Raw genomic sequence first — 19,892 nt, forward strand, 5'->3', positions numbered from 1 at the left:
TCAATATATATATATATTAGAAAAATAAGTTAAATGAAATTAAAGCAAAAACGCCTAATCTAAGAAATCAAACAACCAGTAGTTGTCAATCACAGTCAATCCTCAGCAACGACGCCAAAAACTTGGTGCGGAATTTATAACCACAAACTAAATGGCAAGTGCATCGGGTCGTACCAAGTAATACCTCAGGTGAGTGAGGGTCGATCCCACGAGGATTGATAGATCAAGCAACAATAATTAAATGATTCAATTAGTTAGACAAACAGAAAATGATGTTTTGGGATTTCAAATGCATCAAACAGTAATTTAGAGAATCAATAAAGCAAGCAGTAAACTAGTGTGAATAATATGGGAGAAAATAGTTAAGGTTTCAGGGATATCTATCTTTCGGATTGACTTTTCTTATCAACTATTTTAATCATACAAGATTCAATTTATGGCAAACTATATGTGACTAAACCCTAATTCTTTAGACCTTTTTAGTATTCTCTAACATTTATCAACCGCCAATTCCTTGGTCACTTAATTCCAATTAGAGGGTGAAGTTCAATTCTAATTTATATGCCACAAAAACCTTAATTACCCAAATATAAGAAGATTATATGTCACGTATCCCGTTAAGTCTAGATAATTAAAAATTTAGGAGAAATTATTTTCAAGCTATTGTTCAAGTAAAGAGCTTTTCTAAGTTATACAAGAACGCAATTAAAACAAGGGTCATACTTTTGTTTCACCCAAATTCATAAGATAAAGAACGAAAATAATTCTTGAAATAGAAATCAGTACATGAATTAAAATAGAAAAATAAAAGTATCAATCCATACAATAGATAGAGCTCCTAACTTTATAGTGGAGGTTTAGTTGCTCATGATTCCGAGAGAAAACTAGGATTCAAAAAAAAACTGTAAAGTGCGGAATGAGGTAAGAGATCAGAGATGAGATGAGCCCAAAGGGCTGAAACTGTTCCCTTTTATATTTAATCCTAATTAATGTAAATTATATTTCCTAAAACTAAATAATATCTTTTCCTATTTTAAAAATAAAATAAAGTTTAATCAGAATTAATTTGATACATCTTGTGCAAGCCTAGAATGACGAATGGGGACCACTTGATTTGCAAAGGGTGGCACCAAACTTGGATCCTCCAAGTTTGGCTTCATTGAGGCCATATACAATCCTTGGAGTTTCTTTATTTGGCGCCAAACTTGAGTAATCTCAAGTTTGGCTTCAATTGATCCATGATGCATTCTTCAATCATTCTTGGTTGGCGCCAAACTTGAGGTTTCTCAAGTTTGGCTTCATCAAGCCCGTGATGCATTCTTCAATTTTCCTTGCTGGCGCCTCAAGTTTGGCTTCAGCAAGCCAGCATGCGTTCTTCAAATCCCCTTTAGTTGGCGCCAAACTTAAGATATCTCAAGTTTGGCTTCACCAAGGCAGCAAGCAAGGAAGACGTTGTGATGATCATGGCTCCAAACTTGGGATTTCTTAAGTTTGGCGCCACTAAGGCAGTAATTTTATATGACAGGTGTAGACTATTATATATCATTGGAAACTCTGGAGGTTGGCTTTCTATTGCCCCTAGAATCACATCAATTGGATCTCTATAGCTCAAGTTATTCTTGTTTGAGTGTAAGGAGGTCAGGGTTGACAGCATCATTTACTTTCTTCCTCTTCTTCTACAGAAACTCCATCAAATCCATCCGAATGCTACCTGAAATAAACAGAATTACACACAACTCAAAGTAGCATTCATAGTGGCTAAAGGATATTTAAATCTTGATTAAACTTAACAATTTGAATGCGAATTCACTAGGAAAAGATGGAAAAGATGCTCATGCATCATACTACAACAGCAACAGCAGAATTCTTTGGCATCTACTAGGCCAAAGAGAAATTACAAACTCGTACAAAAGCTTGGGTCAGACAAGCCTCTGAGGTATTATGGACAATTAAATTTGGTAGAGTATACACTCTCGATGGAGGATGATGAGCCAATCACCTTTAAACAAGCTATTAAGGATAAAGATAGTGAGAGCTGGTTGGTTGCTATGGAAGAAGAGATGCAGTCTTTTCATAAAAACAAGACATAGGAGGTAATCACATTGCCCATGAGAAAGACTGCTATTGGTTGTAAGTGGGTGTATAAAAAAAAGAAGATCCTACTAAATCGGATGGTACAAGATTCAAGGCTAGGTTAGTGGCCAAGGGATTCACACAGAAAGAAGGAGTTGATTATAATGAGATATTTTCTCTTGTGGTGAAACACACTTCCATTCAAATGCTTTTAAGTCTTGTAGCTCATGGGCAGTTTTGAGTTAGAATAATTAGATGTGAAGACAGCGTTCTTACACAGTGATTTAAAAGAAGAAATTTACATGTATCAAGTTGAGGATTTCAAGGTTGAGGGTAAAAAAAGTCAGGTTTGTCGCTTGAAAAATTCACTTTATGGATTGAAACAATCTCCTCAGCAGTGGTACAAGGGATTTGATTTTTTTATTTTAAAACAAAGTTTTTTTAGAAGTAACTATGATTGATTGTTGTGTACACAACAAAACTATGATTGTTGTGTATACATTCGTAAGCTTCTTAGAGGTGATTATATCTATCTTTTATTGTATATGGATGATATGCTCATTGTTTCTAAGTGCAAAGTGGAGATAGATAGGTTAAAATTTTAACTTGGTGAAGAGTTTGAAACAAAAGATTTGGGTGCTGCGAGGAAACTTTTAGGCATAGAGATTAGAAGAGAGAGATCAAGTCGAAAATTGTTCCTGAGCCAAAAAGCTACATTGAACGGGTTATCAAAAGGTTTGGGATGAAAAATGCTAAGCCAGTGGTGACTCCATTGGCTCCACATTTCAAGCTCTCAGGTAAACAATCTCCTACAACAGCAGAAGATAACGCTTACATGGACAATGTACCTTACGCAAGTGTTGTAGGCACCCTAATGTACACTATGGTATGCACACGCCCAGACATTTCACAGGCAGTCAGTCTTGTTAGCAGGTTTATGAAAAATCATCATATCAAATTAGTGATTTTGTTAATTCAGATTATGCTGGTGCTCTAGACAGATGATGATCTACAACTAGTTATGTATATAAAATATATGATGCTTTGGTTAGTTGGCGATTGATGTTACAAGTTACAGTGGCACTATCTATTACAGAAGCTGAGTACATGGTAGTAGCAGAAGGGGTGAAGGAGGCTTGTGGTTAAGGGGTCTTCTAAATGATTTGGATTTTAAGCAAGATTGTGTGAATCTTAGTTGTGATAGTCAAAGTACAATTCATTTAGCTAAAAATCAGGTTCATCATGCTCGTACCAAGCATATTGATGTTAGGTATCACTTTGTGTGTGATGTTACAGAGAAATGTGACATTTCTCTCGTGAAGGTACACACAAACGAAAACCCAGCAGACATATTGACTAAAGTAGTGTCGAGAAACAAATTTCAACATTGCTTGAATTTTCTCAACATTATTCCATATTAAGTATTACAAGCCAAATAAAAGAAATATATTTCATTTGATCCTGGTAAAGGGCACGTAAGCAGTCATTGTTAAGATGATGCAACCGGATATGACTACTACAATTTGTTCGTTCAAAATTTGAGTGAGTTTTTCAAATTGTGACCAAGGTGGAGAATTGTGAGAATACAGGAAGGCTAAGAGCAAACTTAGGGAGTAAAATAAGGTTTGCAAGGAGTTTTAATAGGAAAGAACTTGTAGGGAATTTTCATAGGATGATTTTATTCTTGTTCATTGAAATTATAGTATAGATGATATTAGATATATTTCTGTAGCATTATAATTGAAACATCATTGAAAAAATAAAAAGAAAAATTAATTCACATCATATTATATAAAGCAATCACATGATATTTTTTCATATTAACTTTGTTATAGTTAATGTATTATTATGGATAATATTCAATTTCATATTATTTTGTATCTATTAGAAATTCAAATTCCCCTACAAACTCAATAATTTTCTATTCTTCTTTTATAAAATGAAGAGAGAACACATTTGATAGTTTATTTTTTATTTTTTTTCTTTTATATTGACTACAAGTTAGATACAAAACTATTAGTCAGGTGATTAACAAGGCTCTTCGTTAAGTGTTCATAGTTCTTTCTCTTTTTTTTTTTTAGTAAGCTGGGGACCATAGGCCCAATGTTTAATTACATTCACCAGGTGGGGTAAAGAGGCCCCACAAAGATCTTCATCTAGGAAAACAAAAGCAGCGTTACAGAGTACTTATACCCTTTTTTTCTTGGACCTGGAAATAGTACTGATACTTTTAAGAGCATAGAGGGACTTGAGTTTGAAACTCAATGAGGTCCACATTTAAGCCTGATCGATTTAATGTCGGCCTTCCTAGTTGCACATATGGGGCTTATTTCAGTGATCCTTTTGGGCCAGTTTGTAATATTAGATAAGTTACTGAATTCGATTGAAAATTTGGTAGGACCTTAGGTAAGATAACTTCTTTCGTCCAAAAATAAAGGGGTATGGTTACTTCTTAATTTAATAGATGTATTTTTTTATAAATTTAATTTTGATGTTGATATTTTACAGAATCATCTAATTATGAGTTTAATTTTTTTTAGATGACTATTTATACTGTTAATATAAAAAGTATTTATTTTTGCTGATGTGTTGCTATACTTTTATATTAACAATGTATCACAATTGAATTTATTTTTTGTTAAAAAATATTAAGAGACTAACAATTTTAGGTTAAAAATTTAAAAAATTAGTTAATATTAATCTAAATGCAAAATAAATGTGAGAAAAAATTACTGATTATTTAATATTTTTCTCTTTTTTGTGAATTTATTATTGTTTTAGCATATTTAGATAATTAAATATTAAGATATGAATGCTACAAATAGTACTAGATACTTTTTTTTTCGTAACATACTCTTTCATATATTTTAATGCTTAGATTTATAATGTACTGTTCTTTATACGGGTCATTCTACCAGTAACATAGGAACCCTCATAAAAAATGAAAATCCAGATTCTTATTTATGTATGATAGATGTCCTAAAAGAAAAACAAACTATTCGTAACAATTGATCTAAGCACTCATTGACATATTAGATGGACACTCCGATGCATTTCCCATATGCATAGTTTGAAGCATCTCATCTGACACATGACACATGCATATTGTGATCGAAACTAAAACAAGGAATAAAATAAGGAATCACAATAGCCATATCTACATCCTTAACCCCAGCAATCATATTGCATATAAATAAAAGCCTGGTGCACAATCTAGGTTCATTACGAAAAAGAAGATACTAGCGATAATGGCCTCCAATGAATTTCCATTATGCAATACATACACAAGAAGATTCTCTACGCAGCATGGGCAAACCCAACTCTACTTTTTCCATAATCAAAGACTGTGTGATAGCGTCCCATGAAGACATCTCCAAGGATCCTGCATTATCAAGAGATTTCATTAAGTAACAATCCAATCGTAGGAATCAAATCAAATGAATCAGAATCAAAAGAAATTCAATGTGGTACCAGAGAGGACCACGTGGAGGAGGAACATCCAAAGCAGTAAAGCCACTGATGCATTGGGCTTGAGGACCTTCACCCACCTTGAGTATGTACTGAAGATAACAATTGCAAGAGTGGTTCAGAAAAACAGAACAATAGTGAAAAACTGAAAATGCAGATGATCAAGGTTTGAGGACACTATACATCCTGTGGGGAAAGGTCAAAAGTTTTTCCACCAATAGTGAAGGAGACAACAGGCATTGAAGAGATCTTTTCACAGTCAACAGATGATTGGCCCATTGGGCTAGGCAATTTCTCACAAAGCTGCAATATCATCATTCATGAGTAAGGCCAGAATGAAGAGGAGAAAGCGGCATATTTACATAGTAGCTAAAATTTAAAGACTATCTCACCTGATTGACATAGTCTATGATCTTATCTTGTGTCTGATTCTGACTCAGTTGGTTCTGCATCCAAACAACAGCCATCTCACATGCAGAACAAGTAGCATCCCCGTATCCACCAGACAATTCTCTTTCTTTCCTGTCGACCACGCTCTCGATCCCCATACTGAAAGTATGTAAGATATTAAACATAATAATTTAAGCTTTCAAATTAGATAAGAAAAATCAAAGGTTTAACATATTTGCACTCCTAACCTAACACCATGACTTCCATCAAAGGTGCATAGTCCAATTTGAGAGCATATCTTCCTTGGATTTGCCTACAGGTTCAAGTGAAAACCATTAAAAATAAATCATTCTAAAAACGACTAAATCATTCATGGGCCATGACCATGAGAAACAAATTCACCAAGAATGAGTTAAGAACTTACTTCAACCAAGAGTAAGTTCAATATTGTTTGTCCGTAGTGTTCAACGACAGATTTGCATTGTTGGCTTACAACTCCAGATCCTCCAATTGCTTGATTTATTTGTGTGATTATAGCCTACAAGAACAAGAACAATTTTCAATTTGTAGAAGCTTTTTCATTTGGCCAAAAAATATGTATTATTCTTTGCTCCTTATGGAATCATAGCAAAAGGTGTTGTATTCATACCGTTGGACCAGCCAACAAAGAAGTCCCCGAGTCTGCAATTGCTGAGCAGCCCTTTGCACAATATCCTGGGTAACAAATAACAATATGACAGGGTAAGCACCAATGAACAAACCATGAAAATTCTATCACGTTCAAGCTATCAAAAAAATTATCGGGAATTTTGCTCTAATATGTTGTTGTCTATACATACCAGTGGGTTTGCTACCAATAAGAACATCTCCCATGTCAAACTGTACAGAAAATTTTCAATAAATAATTATATAACAAAGAGCAATAGAAAATTAACATATGCAGCATATAAGTATAATAAACAAATGTTTTAAATAACTAACCTGCCAATATCCCTTTTTTGTCACTGGCACATATGTATGTTCACCTTTAAAGTGAGAAGGATCAACACCACCAAACACAATCTCGCCACCCTGAGCGTCATTTGGATTACGATTGAGCCAAAATGAAAATACTGGATCCTTAACAAGACCCTGCTCAATCATATTGTACCTGTGACAAGAAAGTGCCTCATAAATGACAGAGATTAAACAAAAATGTTAGCAAAATATTCAATTAAAAGTTTAGATGTGGACAGATACCACAGTGGAACAGCTTTTCCAACTGCTATCTCTTGGAATCCAAGTCCAACCAAACCATCAAACTTAGCTGCTACAAATGTAACTCCAGGCTCTTTAGTTGCTTCAATGAATTCCTAATAGGACCAAAACATGATTTATGTCAATTGATTTATCAATATATTATGAAAGAAGCCAATTTAACTGACACCCTCATCCTTTGAGGTGAAGGAAAAGATTAAATAAAAAGGGATTGACAATCAATTTTACCTGGTTCTTTACAGTTATGACACCAACTTTGACATCATCATAGCTAAAGAATCCAGAAATTGATCCAGTACCATATTGAATAGCAGCAGAAGTCCCTAAATAATATATAGAAAGGTAAATTATAAAGGAAAAATGAAAGGACACCATCTTGGTGTATGTGCAGTCTCCATCAACGTTCAATTGTTTGTATTGATCAAGTAAAGTGCAGACAAAGTAAGAAAGGCCCCCAAACAACTCATAAAAAAAATTACGAAGCAACATAAATCATGGAATTTATCATAAAGAAACTTCAAATCTCAATCAGAGCAAAGTAACAAACCATTTTCCTTATATGTACTTGATTCGCTAGACTTATACTTGTTATGTAGGTAGCAAGCAACCTGCACAATAATTGGAAATGTCTATGAACAAACCAGCATAACGGGGAAACAATGATAAGATAACATGGTAAGCATCTAAGAAACCTCACCGAGAAGTAACATTTAGATGATGGAACCCACATATTAGAGCTACCAGTATCAAAAATAACAGTGAACTTCTGGGGAGGGGTACCAATGCTTATTTCACCATAGTATTGAGCATCCAAGTAATTCTTCAACGCAACAATATCGGCGTCCCCGGGAGCTCCAAGGTAGTATTGGAGTATCATCTTCTTAATGGTGGACCTCATGGACTCAACATCTGTGAAGCCAAGGCGTGCAGCCAAGCGGTCATGGCCATCCAGCTTATTGAACTTTTTGAGCCCAATCCTATGCAGCCCCTCACCACCGGCGGCAGAGGAAACCAGAGAAAACAACAGGGTTGACAGAACCGAACCCAGCATAACCATATTAGAGTTGTTTCCCATTTCAACCCTATTCATGATCCAAGTTCAGAAAATTCGATCAACAATGGAATAGTACAATTAATTTATTCATTCATACATAACTCTATCAACAATGTAACGCATGTGGTGAGTCCCTAACTTATTGTCATACGCGCGTGTTTGCTATTTACTACTAACATTGATTAAATCAGCAGCATAAACCCCCAAAACTAGCAAATACAATAATAACGATGCATGCAATGGGAAACAGAACTAACAAATGTGTGTTAATATAAAATCAACATAATTGATTCCAGAGCGATAAGAATGAATGTAACTGCAATAATGTAAGAACGCAAAAAGGAGAATAACGAAGGAGTTACGTACCAATGAAGAGAGGAAGAAAGGAATGAACGAATGAATGAAGAGCAAGAGCGGATGAAGTATTTAAAGAAGAGAAAAAAGGAAGTGAGGTTGGGGTGGCACAGTTCGTGTGAGGAGTGGGGCCAGCTCAGGTCAGCTAATAATCTCAACCGTTACACTTTATTGAGTGAATCAGGGCCGTTGATCGCAAAGGGAACGGTAGAGTTTTGGCGTGACGCGTTGGGGATCTATAACTGAATTTCGTTTGCGACTTACGTGCCCTTAAAGTCGAATGTGAATCTACTCGCCACCCCCTTTCTTTCTTTCCTTCACACCTCANNNNCCTCATACTTCTTTTTTTTTTTTTCCCTTTTTTAAGTAAATAACCATTCACCATTTCTATTTATTTATTGATTTATATCTATTCTGTACTTGCCATTTTACTTTTTATTTCATTTTATTGTGTATAAACATTTGACATCTTTTGGGTTTGTGTTCTAATTTAGAAACTTAGATATATTTAGTTTTGTTTTTTTTTGGATGGGTGTGAATAATGAGGGAGAGACAGGCTGTGAGAGGTGAGTACTCTAGGGGAGGGAGTACGTTAGGAATACAGTCAACAGCAAAGGATACCAGAATTTGGAATAGGGAAACATATCATCGTTTGGAAAATTTAGAATTTGGAATAGGGATACATATCATCGCTTGGAAAATTCTTCGTTCTCTGTATTCGTGGACAACCTACCGGATGATATCTCTAGGAGAGAATTACATCACTTGTTTTGTTGGACAGGAAGAATTAACGACATATATCTTGCCCGGAAACGAAAGAGTGGATCGATTTACCTGTTTGCTTTTGTTCGTTACACGACAAAAGGGGGCGCCCTCAAGGCGATTGCAGAAATGAACCACTGGAGATTACGGGGGAAGGTAATTACCGTTGGAGAAGCGAAGTATAGAAGACAATCTCAAGCGATGGGTGGATCAGTAAGGAAGGAAATCGTACGTAAGAATGGCGGCGTAGCAGGGGCGTCTTATCATGGGAACGGGGTTGCGGCTGCCAAATCCTTTGGGGAACAGCCAGTGCGAGAACACCAGACTGCCACAAAGGGGAGTGGACATATGAAAAGAATTGATGTGCCAATAGTTGAACCAAATATGGAATGGTTGGCGAGGAGTTTAGTGGGACAAACATTGCACCCAGTGGACCTCTGCTCAGTGAAGAGGGTGGTCTCTAAAAATATACCTCAAATTGTGGATGTCCGGGAGATCGGGGCGTGCAAAGTCCTGTTAATATTTGATACTGTGCAGCATGCGGAGGGTGTGTTTACGTTCAAGATGGATACTTTGCTGCAAGTCTTTCATAGGATCTCGCGTTGGGAGGAATCGGAACGTGAAGAACGTGGCTGGAGTGCTACGGAATTCCTTTGCATGCATGGTCGCCGGAAACGTTCAAGAAAATAGGAGAGCAGTGGGGCAATGTGCTTCATTACCGGGGAAAAAGCCTCCTTCACAGTGGGAAGGATTCAAGTTGAGACGGGGGTGTTCGATGCAATCAGAGAATGGATGCAAATTGTTGTTGGGAAAACAGCATTTGGGATTTTTGTGAAGGAGGTAGGCTGCCAGGAGGATGCTGCGGTCAGTATGGAGAGAAGCAGAAGTGGCTACGATGAGAATGCAGCTTCTGGCGCCGCTGGCACGGCCCTGGAAAAGGGGGTGGGTAACTGGGATCCGGCGGCAGAATTGGTTTCCGACAGGCTTACAGAGGCTGCGCAAAGAGAGGGCAGAATAGTAACTTCTGATGTCTTTTTGAATGATGTGAACGTTGAGTATTTGAATTTCAAAAAGGATACGGTTGTACCAGATTCAGATAGTACCAAGGAAGGTGGAGTAGCAGATTCTAAGGGGTGTGAGGTGGTTCATGAGGGGGAGTCGGAGAATACGGTTACGCAGGTTTGTGGAGGTGTGAGAGGAGATCATGTGGAATGGGCTGGTACTTATGGTATGTATGACGAGGCCCATCAGGTGTGTTACAAGGCTGGGGCGTGTGTGGGTTATTGTAGAGGGGTGGGCTGGTCTTCAGTTGGCCCAATAGCAAATCAGGGGGTAGATGGGAGGTTGACTGTGTACGAAACACGCCTGCGAAGGTTGACTGTGGGCTGGGCCAGGCTAGTCTACTGCATGCAACGGTCCATGGATCTCTCTCCATTGGGGGCAAGGCCGGGTCGGGTACTTTAAAACCCCTAAAAATTGTCTGGTAACAACTTTACGTGCAACACACTTACATAATCACTTTGTATTTTGAACTGTAAACATCCTCATGAAATTAAACAAGTCTGTAAGTTGTGTTTTGGAATATTTACATTATTTTCTTCTTGTAAGACCTCAGAAGCTAAAGGCAACACAGAGGGAGACATACTGGGGGTGGCTGCTAAAAGCGACGCCCGGGGGGTGGAGCAGGGAATGAGCTGGGCCTAGGTGGTCATGTAGAAGGGGAGGAGTACATGGGTACGCAGGGAGTACAGAGCCAGGAAAACCAAGCAACCTGGGAACTGGCTGTGGAATCGGGAGCGGTTTTATACGATGAGGAAGAAGACATTATGGCGATTCTACAAGCACAAAATGAGGAAATAGCGGCAAAGAGAAGGCTAGCGAAGCAGAAGGAAAAGGCGAGAAGGAGTCGGCCAAAAAATAAACAAAAGGTGAGCAAAACTTTATTTAAATGATTGTGAGCAGTTGGAATATTAGGGGGTGGAGGGGGGACGGTAAAATGAGCATGCTGAAGTCTTTGAAAAGTAAATATAAATTGAACATGTTGGGGTTGGTTGAAACAAAAAAAGAAGTGATTACTAAATATGAGGTTGCAAGGCTTTGGGGATCTAGTAATGCTGGTTGGGATTTTGTGGAAGCTGTAGGAACAGCGGGGGGTCTGTTATTAATTTGGGATGATGGAGTGTTTCAAGTCCGTCACAGATATAAAGGTGAGAGGTGGCTGTGTGTTGAAGGCATCTTAACAAGGACCAACTTTTACTGTGCTTTTTGTTTGGTGTACGGGGCGCATGGGAGGGAGGCAAAGAGGGGGGGGTGGGAGGAACTGAGTTATGTGGCAGGACTGTGTCAGGTTCCGTTCTGTTTTATGGGGGTGATACAGGCTATACAAGCGGAGACTCTTTCGGCTGAAATAACGAGTTATAGTTTCACGAGCTCCGTTTGGAAAGGTTTTGTTCCTCCGAGGATTGAGCTATTTGGGTGGTTTGTGCTAGTTGATCGAGTTAACACCAAGGAGCGGCTGGGTAAAATAGGAGTCAACATTCTGGGGGATAGTTTGTGTGTAATGTGTACTAAGGAATTAGAATCTGCTGAGCATTTATTCCTTAGGTGTGAGGTAGCTTGGCAGGTGTGGTGTAAGTGGTTGAGGTCACTAGGTAGAGAGTGGGTGATCCCTGGAACCATTAGGGAAATGTTTGAAAGCTGGCATGGCTTGCATAATAAACAACAAGGGCAGCAGATGTGGATGACAGTGTTCTTTGCAGTTATTTGGAACATCTGGTTAGAACGGAATGCCCGAATCTTTAAGAATACAAGAGCAAGCCTGGAGGTAATCCACACAAAGACGGTGATGAGCTATACAGAATGGCGTGGTGGTGATTCTGGGGGAGGCTGTTGATAGGTCTGGGATGTTAGGTGTTGGTTTGATTGGTAGCTCGTTGTGTGTCTTCTTCTTTACTTTATACTCCACTTTAATGTGTTGAGCTTTCTATGTTTCAAAAAAAAAAAGTTTTGTTTTTCATATGTATGATTTATATGGTTAACTGACAATATGGTATCATATCATATGTAGTGTAACGTGTTTTTATATATATTGTTACTCAGTTATCTACTAGCATGTAATGTGATAAATTTAATCCCTTTTGAGTTATTATTTCAAATTCAATCCAACTCAATTTAATTTTTATTTTATTTATTTATTATTCCAATCTAAACGAATATAAAATATTATGTTCATATAAAAAATTAGTTATTAAATTAATTATTATATATTTATTATTTTATTTATTTTTAATATATATTTTATATTTTAATATAAATTTAATGTATATTTAATTTAATAATTAATTTTATATAAATAATTTAACATATTATATTAAATTATTATATAATAATTTTTAATTGTTAAATTCACATTAATACACCTGCACGCATACGCCAACTTCAACATTTAATTTTAAAATTTTGCATTCATCCCATCGAATCGCTTAGAGAAAGACATGTTCAACGTTATTTCTTTAGCGATATACACGTTATATATGATGATGATTAATGGTTAATGATGATAATGATAAGTAATGTTAGTAACTGATAATTCATAAATGAGAAAATATTCCATAAGAAGAAAAAAAAAGAGGACAAATATTTGCGTGATAATGTCAAACATGATTCAGCGTGATGTAGATTTAAAAGGGGGCTCTATATATAATCAAAAGGCATAAGTTTTGTTAAAATATTATTTTATCCTCAATTAATAATATATTGTTTTAATGTTATTTTTTAGATAATTTTGTAGTTATATTAATAAACACTTTAAATACTATGACCACTATCATAGTGAAAAATAGTTCAATCATTAAGTCTATCTACAAGTTTTGTCCTAACAAGCTAAGTAACAACATATTATAAAACTAATAAGAAAAGTATATGCATGCAAGCACCACGCTACTTTTTTATGTTAACTAAATATTATTGATTTGTTTTTAAAATAATATTTAATTATTTTATTGAGTTTTATAATTTCACCAAACTTTTAATTAAGTTATTTTATTTAAAAGTTTATAATTATTCTTTAGTCTAATTAGCTAGATAATTTTTTTTTAATTAAGTCTACTATTAAACGTCTTTGTTAAACGATACAAAATATTATTAGAATAGTTGTTTTTATGTTTGATATAGGATAATTTTGTAATATTATATAAGCAAATATAATATTATATAATTATGCATTATTTTTTAAAGATGACTACTAATAAGGAGCTAATTTAAAAAATATCTAGTATATAAAAATTTAACTACTTTTAAATTATAAAAATTTAATTAAAAATTTGATAAAACTATATAGACTAACAAATTAAAGTAATTAAACTTTTTAAAAATATAAACGTGTTGAGTCTGATCATGTTCTTTTCTTTTAATTTCCAGAATTTTAGTATATACTTCTTTGACGGTAATAGCTTTTATTAGAAGATTATACGAAGATAAGAATAAATTATAAAGTTCCAAATTATATGGGTATGTAGTAATTAGTAACCATATGGATATATACTAGTAGAAGTGTAGAAGTGTAGAAGGGAGCTTGAAGAAAAAGGAGTGGGCAACAAGGGAAAACAAAAGCAAATTATTTTAAATAAATAAATAAGAAGCTTGGAGTGTAGAAGGGGGATGGAGGAAGACATTGTCCAGAAGCAAAGGCAATGTCACAAGTCACAACATATATATGTATGTAAAGATAAACTGGATTTGGATAGAAAAGGAAAGAGGGTAGCCCTAGTGAGGAGTGCTATGCAAGTGCAAGTAACTGAAGTAAGCAATGCAAACTCAATCAATACATATGATTTGGTAGTTGCCGCTAAATATAATAGAACATGGATGATCAAACAAAACATAGCATTGATGGCATGCTTTATTCCACCCTTATTTTCCATAAAAATCTAATCAAAACCACCGTGATTATTATTATTATTATTATTATTATTAGTATTTGCTCAAGCGTATGGGCATCAAAAAGGGATAGATGTATCTCAATAAGTCTTCGACCATATTGATGCCTATTTTTATCATTATATACCGAAAAGCTTCATTGAATTAATCACATAAACCCAATCAGTATATGTCTATCTACAATGCCTTTTCCATTTTTTCCTTCAAATGTGGTAGCACTTACACCAAACTCACGTTTTCTCATCGTATGATAATATTTTGGATGAGTAGGAGCCCCAAAATCATTTATGATTATCACATGCAGTAGCTAAACTTTCAATTTAATTATTTAATTTTTTTGTACGCTTTTTAATAAGTTAATTAATTTCTTCAAAAAAAATAATTTTATGATTTGAATCGTATTATAATTTTATGTTCTATATGTTTTATTATTTTTCTTTTGATTTTACGTAAAATCTTAATTTTTGCTATCATAATTAGTAATAATTGAAACAAAATTGCGTCATCCTCAGGTTTGAAATTAGATATTAAAAAATAGTGATAAAATATTTCATTTAAATAATAATTAACTATAGTTTTTCTTTTTGTGGGTTGGGGTGGGAGAGAAACATGTATAGGCCCTATTTGTTGTTTTTGGTACAGTGAAAGGCTTTTTTTTTGGACGTTATGAAAGGCTTTCTAACCTATGTCATTGTTAAATAGTTTAGGCATGTTGAGATGTGACTGTGAAGCCCAAAGCATCCTCGTTTCTGGACTTTTTATATGGGCTGGCCCAGTAGATGACTATATTACAATTAAAGCATAGGCCAGGATCATGACCCCAAAAATGGCATAGACCGGGGCCAAAAACATATTTTTGAAGGCATGGGCATGCTTGTAATGATGCTATATGATTTTATTGCAAGGATGTATCTAATTTGTGCCCAAGAGCACTGATATAGTTTTGAGTTTATCACTAAAATGTAATAAATTTAAGTATCTAATGTAAGTAAAGTAAAAAATATATATCTATAATGTCAGTTGAAAAAAAAAAACATATTTACTTTTTAAGTTCATTAAAAGATGTATTTGAACAAAACATTTATCTAGATACATCAATCTTTTTTGTTGATAAAGGATATATTTATCTAATAAAAAAATATAGTAGCACAATTTGCCGATTCACCATAAATACTTGTATTTTCTTTTCCCTTCGGAATAAGTAAATCATAATATAGATCCCACTAAGGCACTACGTACCCAATTTGATTCGAAAATCGACGGATAAAATCGGATTAAAAATTTGAGTATGATTTTCATCATAAACTTACTAAAATCCAATCCGTTACATGTATGCCTTGTCCAAAATGAGTGTGTTTCTATGCCCCCTTATTCACAAGGAACATGAATAATTGAATGTTTCCTTCCCACTTGGCCCAATGGCCTATTGTATATTGGTTTTGGATAGAGTCAAAAGAAAGCGCCAAGGAAGACCCATTTGTACGGTGGATGAGGTACGGTGCGACCCCCTTTGCATGCACCCCAAGGTAACATGTCTTCCTAAATACCCTCCCACGATTGGTCCAATCTCATTTTAAAAGTGTGGCCACTAACGTGAACGCGACGCCTTCTCCGCACCATAAGTCAAATTTTGTATCCTTCCTTCTCCAATCAAAATCCACCACCCCCTAATTAAGTTGACCTTATTCTTAACTTAATTAATACAACTAATATTGGTACTAATCACTCCCTTAATTACTACTAAACTACAAGTACGTATCCCAAGAACACACGAAGCTGCTAAGAAACTCGCTAGCCTTCTCCCTAGCTACCCTACCCTTCGCTAAGTCCACCTTTGGATTACTACTTCCTACCACTCAATTACGTGTCAATATCAAATAGCAGTGGCCGTATTAATTGACCTAATTATTAGAAAATTCCCAATTTTATTTGCAAACGCGCATTTTTCATTCGCTAGCTCAAGCTGTATCTGACCATCTTCTCCCCTTTTTAAAAGAAAATTCCTTTTCTTTTTTGTTGTTTAGGCAATTGGTCACATCTAAGTTGTTTTCCATATTTGTCACCAAGGATCAAGGCCGATATAAGAAAAGAGCTAGAGGAAGATGACACTAACGAAGCAAAAATTAAATAAACTAGTAAATAAAAGAAAGATAATACATATTTTTTTTTGTTTCGAGTCTTATGTCTATTTACTCTGAATATTTTGAATATAATACAAAATTATTCAAAGTTGAAAGATAAAACAAAAGAATGAAGCTTTTTTTTTTCCTTATCCCCAGCCCATGATGATACACCTAGCTAATCCGTCCCTAATACATGGACAAAAAAGTATATGAACATAAATTTATAACTTCATTTCCCCTTTCCCCATGTACATAAAAAGAGAAAATTATACAGTAATTAACAAAAAGAACCAAAGAACACAAAGGGATTTAGTTTGATTTAATTCCCCGAAAAGCTGCTAATTGTTGTCCTGTTGCTCATACTAGGATTGCTGCCGCTGTTGTTGTTGTTACCGTCCGCAGTGCTGTTTGCTTGATTATTATTATTGTTACCTCCGATGATGGAGGAGATGGCGGCTGCAATAGCGGCGGTGAAGTTAGGATCGGTGGTGATGGCTGCGGTGACGGAATCAGCCAGCGATGGTGGCTGTTGTTGTGGTTGGTTGTGCTGCAAAGGTGGCCTTGAAGCTTGGATTCCCAATTGGGAAGAGGCAGCAACTTGTTGAGACAATTGAAGACCGGAGAATTTTGATTGATTATATAGGGCTTGAGTCCCAAAGTTCTGGGGGTGGCCTTGGAAATTGGGTAGCTGGAACAAAGGGACAGCATTAAGAGGATGATGATGCCTTATTGGAGGAGTGGAAGTATTATTAGTATTATTTGATGATGATGGGTTTTGTGTGAGGTCCAATGTGACAGTTGGGAATGGTGCCGAAGCTGAGAGTGTTGCCATGCTTGAAGAAGTAGAAGTAGAGCACGATGGAAAAATAGCTCTTGCTAGGAGGTTTGGGTTCATGATTCCATCTGCACTTGACATGGAACCTGATAGTAACATGGTGGCAGCTGCTGTGGTGGTTGATGCCATGGCCATGGCTGCCGGTGGCAGCGGATGGCTGTGTGTTCCTTCATATGTAGTTACCAAAATAGTTCTGTCCTCAGCACAACGTTGAACCTATATGGGGAAGATTATTATTATTATTAATTACATTATGGGGAATAATGAAATCGTAATTAATGGATTGATTATGTTAATTAGGAACTGACTTGTTTGCGAACTGGGCAACCAACTGCCATAGTGCATCTGTAATAAGCTCGAGGACATGGATTTCCCTTTGCCATTTTTTGTCCATATTTTCTCCACTGGCATCCATCACTGATCTGAAATAATAGAGAGATTAATTAAGTTGAGTCAGATAAGTTAGTTAATTGGTTGATCCATATGAAGAAAAGAGAGAGAGAGAGAGAGAGAGATAGATACCATGGGAGCTTCTGAGCGAGCACGGACCGAGACACGGGCTTTTCTCATGGTGGCTTCAGAAGAGGATTGGTCCATGGTGGGGTTGGGTTTTTGGAGCTTGTTGGGAGCGGGACCCCAAGCTTGTGATTGTGAATCTGGACTGTCTTCCCTCTCGTTCTTTCCATTGCTATTATTCCTGATTCCAACTTGGGCGTGAGGTGTGCTGGATCGTGTTCTTTCATCAGAAGAAGAATCTGATGCTTGATCGTTTCCTACATCAAGCAACTGTCTGGCTTCCCCTCCCACTACTACTTTTCCTTCAACAACCTCATCATCTACTTGTTCTTGTTGCTGTTGTTCATGCGTTCAAGCTCCACTTGCAACATCGCTAGCTGATCATCATAATCAAATTAAATATCATTCTCAATTCACAATTATCAATTATCTTGCTAATTACTAATTAGTAGCAACAGGTACGTACCTCAATTGCCTTGGCTTTCTTATCTTCACCATCTGATGATACTACTCCACCATCATCCACCGTAGATTCATCGCTTCCAGTGTTGGCAGTAAGCAGTTGCAAACCCGTCTGAGATCATATAATTAACACACAATTGTTATTACCACATAATTAATTATCTTAATTAGATGGGAAAAAAGAAAAAACTATGTTAATTAATTAATTACATAAACTGTGGCGGACGAAGGTATATCATCATGGTGGGGAATCTCCTTCTTGACGGAGATGTTGGGCTTAACATGCTGCTGCTCTTGTGCCTTGTTCCTGTTATCGGAGAAGAAGTCAACAACCACCTTGCGGTTACTGTCATCGTTGTTATGATCATCGGCAGGGCGAGTAAGGTTGACGGGGAATCCCAACAGCGGAAACATCTTATTCTTATGTGAAGAAGAAGAAGAAGCAGCAGCCGAAGAAGAATGAAAGAATGGGATGGTTGGAGAGGAACAAGTTTCAAGGGTGAGACCCCATCCCTTGTCCATATAATTATAACAAGAATAGAAAGACAGAGAGATATAGAATTGAAAGAGAAGGTTGAGTTGAGAGTTGAGAGAGAGAGAAAGATTTTTGTAAAGTGTGTGAAGTCTTTTCCCAGTGCTATGGGATGGGGTATATAAAAGAAAAGGGTAAGGGGTTGGGGTTGGGGAGCGTAAACCAAGTGAGAAATTCAGAATTCTATTTCTATGGGATTTGATTCATCTTTTTCCCAATCCCAACATGTTGCGTCAGATGGTGCGTCACCGTGGAAAATGTCCGTATCCACCTACTCAAATTACAATTACGCCCACCGTTTTTCTCCATCATTACTGTATTACCCTATCCATGCAATTGTTAATTAGTATTTATTTATCATATACATAAAATAAAGTCTAGGGATTATAATGTATCTCCCTATATTTCCAAATATAAATCAATATTAGTAAATAAAATTAATAAGAAATAAAAACAGTATTGTAGCAGGGGTTATTGGATTTTGAGGCAATGAATTTCCGGTCAATGAGGGAAAGGCAATGAAATGATAAAAATGGGCACCCGACCATGACCACAATATACAGTATACAGTGCTTTTTTCCATTTTCTTTTTTATTTTATGAAGGAAAAGAAAAAGGGATGGAGAAGCATAGACGTGGGGGATGTTTCGTCTATGTTTCGTGAAGAAAGGGTTTGACTAACTTAACTCATTTCATAATGGAAGAAAGATATGCAGCTGCCACCGCCCCCGGTATCACACGCCCATATCCAGTTATCCACGTGATCAAATGAACCCTTTCCCACCCTCCCCCGGCCCCTCTTAATTACCTTCCTCTCTTCACTTTAATTACCATCCATTTATATCTTACTCAGAAGTATGGATGCAGTTTAGATAATGATGTTTGTGTTATCTTTAGTAATATTCTTTTTTAATGTTGTATACATTATGACACTCATATAGTATATAAATTTTAGAAATTAATTGAATTTAATTTATTTTAAAAATTAATTTTAGAAATGAGTATTGCATGTCTTATACGTATAAAAAAATTATAAAATTTAGACTTGTACATAGTATTATTAAAGTGATCTAATATTTTGCAATTTATTCTACTACCCCATATTAAAAATTAAATGTATGTAACTTAA

At 35.9% G+C, this 19,892-nt stretch overlaps 1 protein-coding gene and 1 pseudogene across 1 annotated transcript; both read right to left on the minus strand.

Annotated features, from left to right (window-relative positions):
• Positions 1-5,284: 5,284 nt before the first annotated feature.
• LOC107482981 (aspartic proteinase A1) lies at positions 5,285-8,712 on the minus strand. Its single transcript, XM_016103578.3, has 14 exons — positions 8,609-8,712; positions 7,886-8,270; positions 7,736-7,796; positions 7,417-7,511; positions 7,171-7,283; positions 6,913-7,081; positions 6,771-6,810; positions 6,581-6,645; positions 6,356-6,469; positions 6,180-6,244; positions 5,934-6,090; positions 5,725-5,844; positions 5,545-5,633; positions 5,285-5,455 (listed from the first exon to the last, which is right to left on the minus strand). The coding sequence occupies exons 2-14, from the start codon at positions 8,261-8,263 to the stop codon at positions 5,371-5,373; spliced, it is 1,551 nt and encodes a 516-aa protein (XP_015959064.1). The 5' UTR covers positions 8,264-8,270; positions 8,609-8,712; the 3' UTR covers positions 5,285-5,370.
• Positions 8,713-16,405: 7,693 nt separating this feature from the next.
• On the minus strand, positions 16,406-18,885 carry LOC107482980 (probable WRKY transcription factor 31; annotated as a pseudogene).
• Positions 18,886-19,892: the final 1,007 nt, after the last annotated feature.

This window comes from Arachis duranensis, chromosome 4, assembly GCF_000817695.3.
Source record: "Arachis duranensis cultivar V14167 chromosome 4, aradu.V14167.gnm2.J7QH, whole genome shotgun sequence".
Lineage (NCBI taxonomy): Eukaryota > Viridiplantae > Streptophyta > Magnoliopsida > Fabales > Fabaceae > Arachis > Arachis duranensis.

Coding starts and splice junctions, on each gene's coding strand:
- LOC107482981 (XM_016103578.3), bottom strand. CDS start 8,263: ATGGGAAACAACTCTAATATGGTTATGCTGGGTTCGGTTCTGTCAACC. Junction 6,811..6,912: donor CAAAAAAGGGATATTGGCAG/GTTAGTTATTTA, acceptor TTTTCTGTACAG/TTTGACATGGGAGATGTTCT. Junction 5,845..5,933: donor TCATAGACTATGTCAATCAG/GTGAGATAGTCT, acceptor ATGATATTGCAG/CTTTGTGAGAAATTGCCTAG.